The sequence below is a fragment of the Solanum tuberosum genome, unplaced genomic scaffold, assembly GCF_000226075.1.
Source record: "Solanum tuberosum cultivar DM 1-3 516 R44 unplaced genomic scaffold, SolTub_3.0 scf00020, whole genome shotgun sequence".
Classification (NCBI taxonomy): Eukaryota; Viridiplantae; Streptophyta; class Magnoliopsida; order Solanales; family Solanaceae; genus Solanum; species Solanum tuberosum.
In genome coordinates this window covers 130,045-138,630 of record NW_006238946.1, presented here as the reverse complement: position 1 = coordinate 138,630, position 8,586 = coordinate 130,045, and the positions used below count along the sequence as shown (strand labels likewise).

Below are 8,586 nucleotides of genomic sequence, written 5' to 3'. Positions count from 1 at the left end.
ACATCAGTTAAACACAAATTTAAAAATCTTTTATTTCCTTGTGCATCGAACAAAAGCCAACTCATAAATATCTAACGTAAAATGAAAATGTTTCAAGAGCAGGTCAACTGCTTTCCTAAGCATATGCTACTTTTCTAACGCTACGCACTCTAAAAACCCTATATAAGGTTCAGAATTCACAAATTAAATACTATCAAAAGTAGAGGCTGCTGTCATCCTCTACACACCTTTCACAGTATGAAGATCAATAAAAGGTTCACCAAGTCAGAATAAACATTTATTAGAAAGGCCAGCAACAGACATTCGTGTCTCGTGAGATAACATAAATCACACGTTCTGTGGCTTACTTAGTTTTTCTAGAAAATGAAAAAAATCAGAGTAAGGAGATAATGTCTTCAATCGTGTCAAATCGCGATAAGTAGAGTATATAAGAGATTAAACAAGTGATTCCATCATCTTCTACAAGATCGAAAACGGTGTTCTGCTTCTAATATTATGAACACTTCACAGGCTGCTTACAAATCATCACACAAATAAATCAACAGTTATTACCAAAATTTCACAATTTGGGCGATTTATTGCAGCCTTCCTTATTATCAACTTCTACGCCATCCAAATCCCCCTATAAATGAGTATATCAGTAGACACGAGCCTTTGGTGGGAACGACTCGACTTCGTCATCTAGAGTGTTCATATGCACTGGTCTGTATTCTAGCCGAACTTTCTCGTCTTCCCAAAATCTGCAGATATATGAACTTTGTTAAGCTGAACACTTGGTAGGGTACATCTACCATGATTTCTTTTTATCGGTAGAGCGCATCAATCATGGTAAGAGCACTGGAGAACAATTAAGTCACTACCACAGGAGCACATTCCGATGGATAATAATTTTTGAAGGATAATAATACTGATTTTCACAAAAAAATAATAATAATTTTTTGAAGGATTACATCAATTTCACGAGATGATGGATGTATGGATACACTATGAGAGAAAAGATGTGGGAAGCAAGGATTAGAGATTGTTTGGACATGTAAAGAGAAGGAACACAAAAGTTCCAATGAAGAGGTGAGACTTGAGAGAGGTTGCTAGTGATGGGCCTAAGGAGAGGTAGAGGTAGACCGAAAAAGAATTGGGGAGAAATGATTAGACATAATATAACACATCTTCAGCTCATTGAGAACATGACCAAAGATGGGAAAACATGAAGGTACGGTAGAGGGTTAGTAGGTAATCAAGCAATTTCTCTCTTTCCCACGGGAGAGCATGGTTCTAGGCTTCTATAGCTTAGAGCACCTTGTTTGCTCCCTCTTATCAGAATTATTATTATTGTCATCTTATTTTTCAATTTTTCAGCTATTGTTGTTGTCTCTTTTACTGGGGCTATCTTTATTGTTTTTGTTGCCACTACTTTTCTTTTCCATAAAATTTTCACTATAGCTTTTACTTTTGTATTTGTCAGATCAATTTTAGATCATGCTTTTCTTGAGCCGAGGATCTATCAAAAACTACTTCTCTACCTCAACAAGGTCGGGGTAAGGTTTGTGTACACCCCACCCTTTCCAAACCCCACTTGTGAGATCACACTAGGTATATGTTGTTGTAATACAGATTCTCAAAAAAGGTTGCAATACTCCTCCCCGTGCCCTCCCTCCCAACAAGATAGGTTCATGGAAAGGTGATTTAATGGATGATCAAGCAAACCTTTCATCAATTGCAGAGACTAAAGCAAAGATGACTAGGAGTAAGCCATCGAAATAAATAAGGAAAATACTTACCCTATGGTATGTTTCATCCACTTCTCATCATCTCTTTTCTGCAAAACCATCAAAAGTTCAAACCATTAGGAACAAACAAGAAAAAAAAGAGCACTAGTATCTGATTCATAAGAAATTGAAACTGACCGTAAAATCTTCACGAGCATGAGCTCCTCTGCTTTCTTTTCTTGCCTCGGCTGAGTGCATGGTGATGCATGCATTAATTAAAAGGTTTTCCAACTCAATAGTCTCTATAAGATCTGTGTTCCTATGAATTTGAAATAGAAGGAAATTCAGGAACACAACAAGAAGAAAAGGAAGACCTAATATTTAATAACGATTCATAATCTCCTCCACGCAATAATACCATATTAAACCTCTGTCCTTCAACTGAACATCATGGAAACTCTCCCATGTTTTGTCAATGAGCTGGCAACCTGTAACCGCAACAGAGAAAAAAGGGTGCAGAGAAAATAGTCAGCTCAGCTGATAAAGTCTCCAAATATTTAAAAGAAAAAGAAACCTTCCCAAGACACTTATTGCAAAAAAATAAAAATGATATAGATAAATTTTTTAAAAATGAAAACCCCTCCTTCCTACCTTCCTCTAATGTCTCTTGTGTGCGGAAGACAGCAGCATTGTTTTGCATAACTCTTTGCATGTTCAGCCTTATATTTGAGGTGGGCAATGAACCATTTGAGTTCCTAATCTTGTCCAACCATGCGATGGTCCTCTCTCCAGCATCCTTTTCAAGTGGCTTCTGTTCCTCACCTGCAGGAATGAAAGTTCAGAACTCTTAAACATGTTATGCATGCCTAAAGGTTATATAAACAAATTCTCTAACCTGGTTTTTGGATCTCTGCAACCCTATTAGCACATGCCCGTCCAAAAACAACAATATCTAGAAGAGAATTTGCACCAAGACGATTGGCACCATGAACAGATGCACATGCTGCTTCACCAGCAGCCATCAGTCCAGGGATCACAGCATCTGGATCATCCCCTTTTTTAGTGACCACCTTCCAAACAAAACATACAAAAAATGAGTTTAACCTCAAAAATGGAGCAGGTAAGAAAAACAAAAGTTGAAAAATAGATTTTCAGAGAGGGAAACGTTAACTAATTTTTCATACCTGTCCATGGTAATTAGTTGGGATTCCTCCCATATTATAATGCACGGTAGGTAAAACAGGAATTGGCTCCTTAGTCACATCAACACCAGCGAAAATGGCAGCTGTTTCAGAGATACCCGGAAGTCTCTCCTTAAGAACCTCTGGAGGTAAGTGATTGAGGTGAAGATAGATATGGTCCTTCAAAGGTCCTATCGAAAGTTTGAAAACAATATCAGACGTTTGAAAACTGCTTTAGAGGAGGAAGAAAAAGGAGAGAAAACAGGGCAGGAGTTCATCCTGAACACATGCCACAAACATCCACTATGCTCAGAATAAGTACTGTCATTTGCAGTCACACACACACACACACTTATGAAGTTATGATACTTAAAGTTTTCACAACAAACAGCTTCACTTGTCACTGATAATTGAAATTGGTCGATGAGTAGTTCTCATGAACAAGTATATCTCAATGCAGAGTTAAAACGTTTGCTATTTATTTATTTATTTGAGATTGTTGCTGTATTTCAAATGCAGTTGACACTATAGCAAGATTACCTTACGATTTAGGTGGCTTACCATCAAACATATTGTCTAGAGATAAAGTTTGCAAACTTCTAAATTGGAGGATCACTCACGTTTGTATACTCATACCTATATAATTATGCTCTAAACAAATAAAAATAACAGTGACGTCTAAGTCAGACAGAAACTAGAGATGATTTGGATAGAATACTTCCAATTAAATAAAGATCTCGCATTTCAGACTTTCACTATAATGATCGTAACACAACCACTTTAAACAGACAGATCATGAACTTTGTGGTCAATATCCATCCACTGCATTTTAAGCCTGTAGAATCTTACTCCACCACAGACCACAGTGACTTAAGCTTAAGACAAGGGCGCTTACAAGAGTGCTAAAAGAATAAACTTCTTAATTCGGCTAAATTAATGACATCATACCTACACCACGCCCTTCTCGAATTTCCATAGTCATAGATCTGGAAACAACATCTCTTGACGCAAGATCCTTGGCAGTTGGGGCATACCTTTCCATAAATCGCTCACCCTCACTATTCCTCAGGATACCACCTTCACCGCGAGATCCTAAGCATGGAATGAGGCACTTGTTACAAATAGAAATTCAAGAATGTCAACAGAAAAGTTAAATACTATACTCAAGAAATCACTCGCCAAAAGGAAAGAAAAACACTGTACATCAGGAAATACAAATGGAAGAACAATTGACAGAAGAATGGACAAGCAATATAATTATTGCCATCACTAATAGCATTGAAGAAGAAAGAAACCTTCAGTAATGAGGCAACCAGCTCCATATATACCAGTTGGATGAAATTGCACAAACTCAAGATCCTGCAAAGAGACATAGCAGAGTTTATTTAAAATAAAGTACCATAGTAGGGGGGAGGGGGAATTGACATGGTCAGAAGATGTCATTATAGAATGACCTGAAGAGGAAGCCCAGCGCGCGCAACCATAGCATTACCATCTCCGGTGCAAGTATGAGCAGATGTTGCCGAGAAGTAAGCTCGGCCATAACCCTAATCCAAACATTTATAAAAGAGAACGCTTACAAATTCATTACTACTTCAAGAAGTCTAAGTAGAGGTCAATGTTAACCAGTAAGTACCCCGGTGGCCAAAATTGTATTGGCAGCACGGAATCGATGCAAGGTGCCATCCTCCATATTTAGTGCTATTACACCTTGGCAGCTCCCTAATGTTGATGCATTATTTAAAGCACAGAGAAGAGTTGATTAGTAGAATGAAACAGCTAAAAATGAGCAAGAGGTCCTATGAATCTCCATATAACTTCAACCACACGTATACTGATCAATTTTCATATATTAAAAAATCAAAAGAAATACAGGATCATTTTTAGTATGACACGTGCTAGATTACTACCACAAAGTTTCAAAGTATCCAGTGCAAGTCAAGTAATATCAAACTAGGCTAATATTTAATCATGACATAAAACTGAGTTTCTAAGTAGAAGACAATACCATCACTGTTCATTAGTAAATCCAAAGCGAAATATTCCACAAAAAACTGTGTATTATGCTTCATGGCCTGGCCATAAAGAGTATGCAATAGAGCATGCCCAGTCCGATCCGCAGCACATGCACAACGATAGGCTTGTCCTCCTGTCCAAGAAAAAACAAGAGTCAGATTGAGATTTTTTTTCTTTGGTTTCCTGGTGTCCGGTACCCACATTGGAATCCGACTAAATCTGGATTCACGCAGAAAGTCCCACATCAGGGGGTAAAGCGCTCCCTAACAAACGCGACTCCGTACCCAGGTGATAATACAACTAGATCAAGTGCTCAACTTCTTACCTTTTCCAAAGTCCAGGCTTTGACCACCAAATGCACGTTGATATATTTTACCATCTTCTGTTCGAGAGAAAGGCAAACCATAATTCTCAAGCTCTATAACTGCTTTTGGTGCTTCTCTACACATGTATTGGATAGCATCCTGATCACCTGGAAAATCATCAACACACTTGCATTGAGACAAAGATAAACCCAAGCCATAATATCAAAGGTGCATAAGTTGGCCAGTTCATACCTTTCTCCATCACAAAATTATTGGTTTTGCCAAAAATGTAAAACAAACATTCTGGTCATAGAGTTTATACATCAAAGTGGTTAAAACCGTGTAACTTTGGCCCATTGAAAGCAATTGGTTCTATTTTGAAGTAGAACAGGTCTAAGTAAGAGGTACAAACTGTAACTGTCAAGCTGCATATTTCTAATCTATACTTTTGAGCTTCACATGGTTTATTCATACAAAAGAAGCATTGAGTTAATGCCAACAGACATATAGAAAATCTGACTTCAAGACAAACCTTACCTAACCAATCACTTCCTTTGACTGTATCATACATGTGCCACCTCCAATCGTCTTCTGTCATGTTGCCTAATGCAGCATTTATACCACCCTACAAAGGAAAATCACAAACCAGAACTTAAGCAATTACATGTACAATCCTATTCTAGTCAATCAAGCTTCAAATTCAGACCCCTCAAACTACATAGCAAACCAGCTTTCTCCCCAATTTCTCTAAGTTAGCAAGATTGACACATGCAAGAATAATAAAATTTAAGTAATCTCTCACTTACTAGCAGATAGCATCCTGTACGAACTAAAACACAAATCTATCTCAACTGCCACTGTCATGAGTTTAACTTTTTAAAAGTAAATCCAGTGAACCTTGTTCAAGTTTCTAATCATCTCCAAGAAAATGCAGCATAAAAAATGAGTATTGTCTAGTTGTCCCAGCCCACCAAATAAACATGCAACCCGACAACAAGGAGCAAAGAGTCCCAATAAGAGTAGATTATTGGATGTTCTTTGTGCAACATATTTCCTTCTAAAATTCGGAGTCTTATCCTCCCTACCAAACAATGATACATCAATAATGCCTAATCCAAGAAAATAAATATAAATAAAAATTGGCAGAGTTAGAATCCAGGTACCTGAGCTGCAACAGTGTGAGATCGAGTAGGAAAGAGCTTGGTTATGCAAGCAGTATTGAATCCATGCTCAGACAACCCTATTGCTGCACGAAGCCCAGCACCGCCTGCACCGACCACCACCGCATCGTATGTGTGATCCACTATCGTGTAGGACGAGCCTCCCACATTCTGCTAGGCAGCACACAATATTCAACAATTAAAAAATTATCATCAGAATCTTATATATATAATTATGAAATAGAAAAGTGAAAAATCAGCTTATAAAAGGAAAAATAGTAAAAAATGATTATAAAAAATAGCTTTAAGGCTAAATTGAGAAATCATAAGCTCAGAGAATCTAGAACAATCACACACAAAGTCCTTTTTAGATCAAATGCAATAACATCTAGGTCGTTAACCTAATGAGACGTCAAAACTAAAACTCAATCAACCAAAAATCCTAAGATTCACTAACAGCTAGGTCACCAATAATGATTAGAACAAGGTTCAATACAAAATGTATCAATCGAAAATCATTAAGATTCAACAAATCGATAGTATCAGGTGGTTATATTTAACTGATCGAATCAATAGACTGAGAAAAAGAGAGAGAGGAACCGTACAGTTTGTGAGGAGAAGAGTCGGCGAAAATGGCCGCCGCCGCCGGAGATAGATCTGTTGGAGGAAGCGCGAAGACCACGCGACACACAGCGCCACATTCTCAAAGGTATCGGAAACCAATATGCCGGTGCGGGTTGTGTTCGGAGATTGAATGGAGTTGTAGATGAAGAAGTACAGAATACAATGTAGAGCAATCAAATGGATGTGAAAATGGGATGCTCTTTTTTGGGTACCGGGACAAAGTATAAGGCGACTGACGATTATATTCCCACTTTACTGGAACTACCCCTAATGTTAACCAATATTACTAAACGGCCACCATCACGTTCTGTTGCGACAAACCGGTAATTTCTTTCTTTATATATTGTTTTTCTTCTATGACAATCTCAAAACTAATTTATTTTATCTAGACATAAAATAATAGTATTAAGTTTAACGTATAAATTTTATTTAAAAAGCATTAATTTTGAGATATTCCAATTTATTCCTGAACCAAACGAAACCCTAAAAAAAAGTTTATCATAAAAAAATATGGACTTTTTAAATATGAAAATATCATTCTTTTTAAATTCTGAATAAAACATAAATAATTAAGTTCATTGGAGTAACAAGTCTCTTAATCTCAATACAATTCAATAATTTACTTGTATGTATTCATGTAGTTCATAATTATCGTAATCGTAAGGATTGTAATTGTAAATAAATTATGCTATTGATTTAAATTAATTTAATCATTCTGTTACCAATAATCCCAAGATTATTCGTAAGAAAGGTGTCCATAATAAATGGTAGGAGAATGGACGCGCAAATGATTTGGAAGCCATAAGGAAATTAATGGGAAAAGCTTGCAGCGTGGCATATGTTCCCGCCGCTTAGCTTCTACTTAATAAAGTCATCTTAGACTTGACATCTTAATTATTATTCTTAACTAATGCTCATGAAAAAAGGGTTATATAATACGTATTCCAACAATCTAGATTCAACATTTTTAAATTCGGGAGTTTTCCATAAAATGGATTAATATATCGTTATAATCAGATAAAAAATGAGTATAGAAACTCCATATATTTTTAAAAGTAGCGAATCATTAGAATATATAACATATTAAAATACACATTACTATTATAATTATACTCAATGACTTGTCATGATTTGAAAATGATCGATGATCACGTCATTAAGTATACTTTCAAATACTTTATCCTTTATATAACAAACTAAATAAGTATTCAAAAATTTATCATCAATCACGTTATGCAAGTTATTTTTAGGGAAAATTGTACATAATGACAAACTATTAATTCAAATTAAATGGTATAATCACACTTTGATTTAATTGTGTCTTGTAGCAAACTGCTTGCCAGCGCCTCTCTCCCTCAAACTCTCGCTCGCCACTCTCCTCTCTCTCTCACTCCCTCTGTGCTCGCCTCTCTCGCTTTATGCAACAGAAGTGTATAAATTGCGTTTCTGTTTGTATAAAGCGAGAGAAAATTGTATATACACATGCAAATACATATATATTCGTCCTATACACTTATAATTATACAATAAAAATATTCCCCTGCCCCCTGCCCAGTTCTCTTTTGTCTTTCTCTCTTTCTCGTTTTATACAACA

General features: G+C 36.4%; 1 protein-coding gene across 1 annotated transcript; it reads right to left on the bottom strand.

Annotated features, from left to right (window-relative positions):
• Window positions 1-255: 255 nt before the first annotated feature.
• On the bottom strand, window positions 256-7,280 carry LOC102604123 (succinate dehydrogenase [ubiquinone] flavoprotein subunit 1, mitochondrial). Its single transcript, XM_006340547.1, has 16 exons — window positions 6,974-7,280; window positions 6,372-6,539; window positions 5,746-5,833; window positions 5,229-5,375; window positions 4,896-5,036; window positions 4,524-4,609; window positions 4,342-4,434; window positions 4,183-4,246; window positions 3,836-3,979; window positions 2,891-3,078; window positions 2,602-2,776; window positions 2,358-2,528; window positions 2,125-2,194; window positions 1,905-2,025; window positions 1,779-1,816; window positions 256-740 (listed from the first exon to the last, which is right to left on the bottom strand). Exons 1-16 carry the CDS (start codon window positions 7,067-7,069, stop codon window positions 638-640), a joined length of 1,893 nt encoding a protein of 630 aa, XP_006340609.1. The 5' UTR covers window positions 7,070-7,280; the 3' UTR covers window positions 256-637.
• Between the last annotated feature and the right edge of the window lie 1,306 nt (window positions 7,281-8,586).

Coding starts and splice junctions, on each gene's coding strand:
- LOC102604123 (XM_006340547.1), bottom strand. CDS start 7,069: ATGTGGCGCTGTGTGTCGCGTGGTCTTCGCGCTTCCTCCAACAGATCT. Junction 4,247..4,341: donor GCGCTGGGCTTCCTCTTCAG/GTCATTCTATAA, acceptor GTCTCTTTGCAG/GATCTTGAGTTTGTGCAATT. Junction 3,980..4,182: donor TGGTTGCCTCATTACTGAAG/GTTTCTTTCTTC, acceptor TTCCATGCTTAG/GATCTCGCGGTGAAGGTGGT.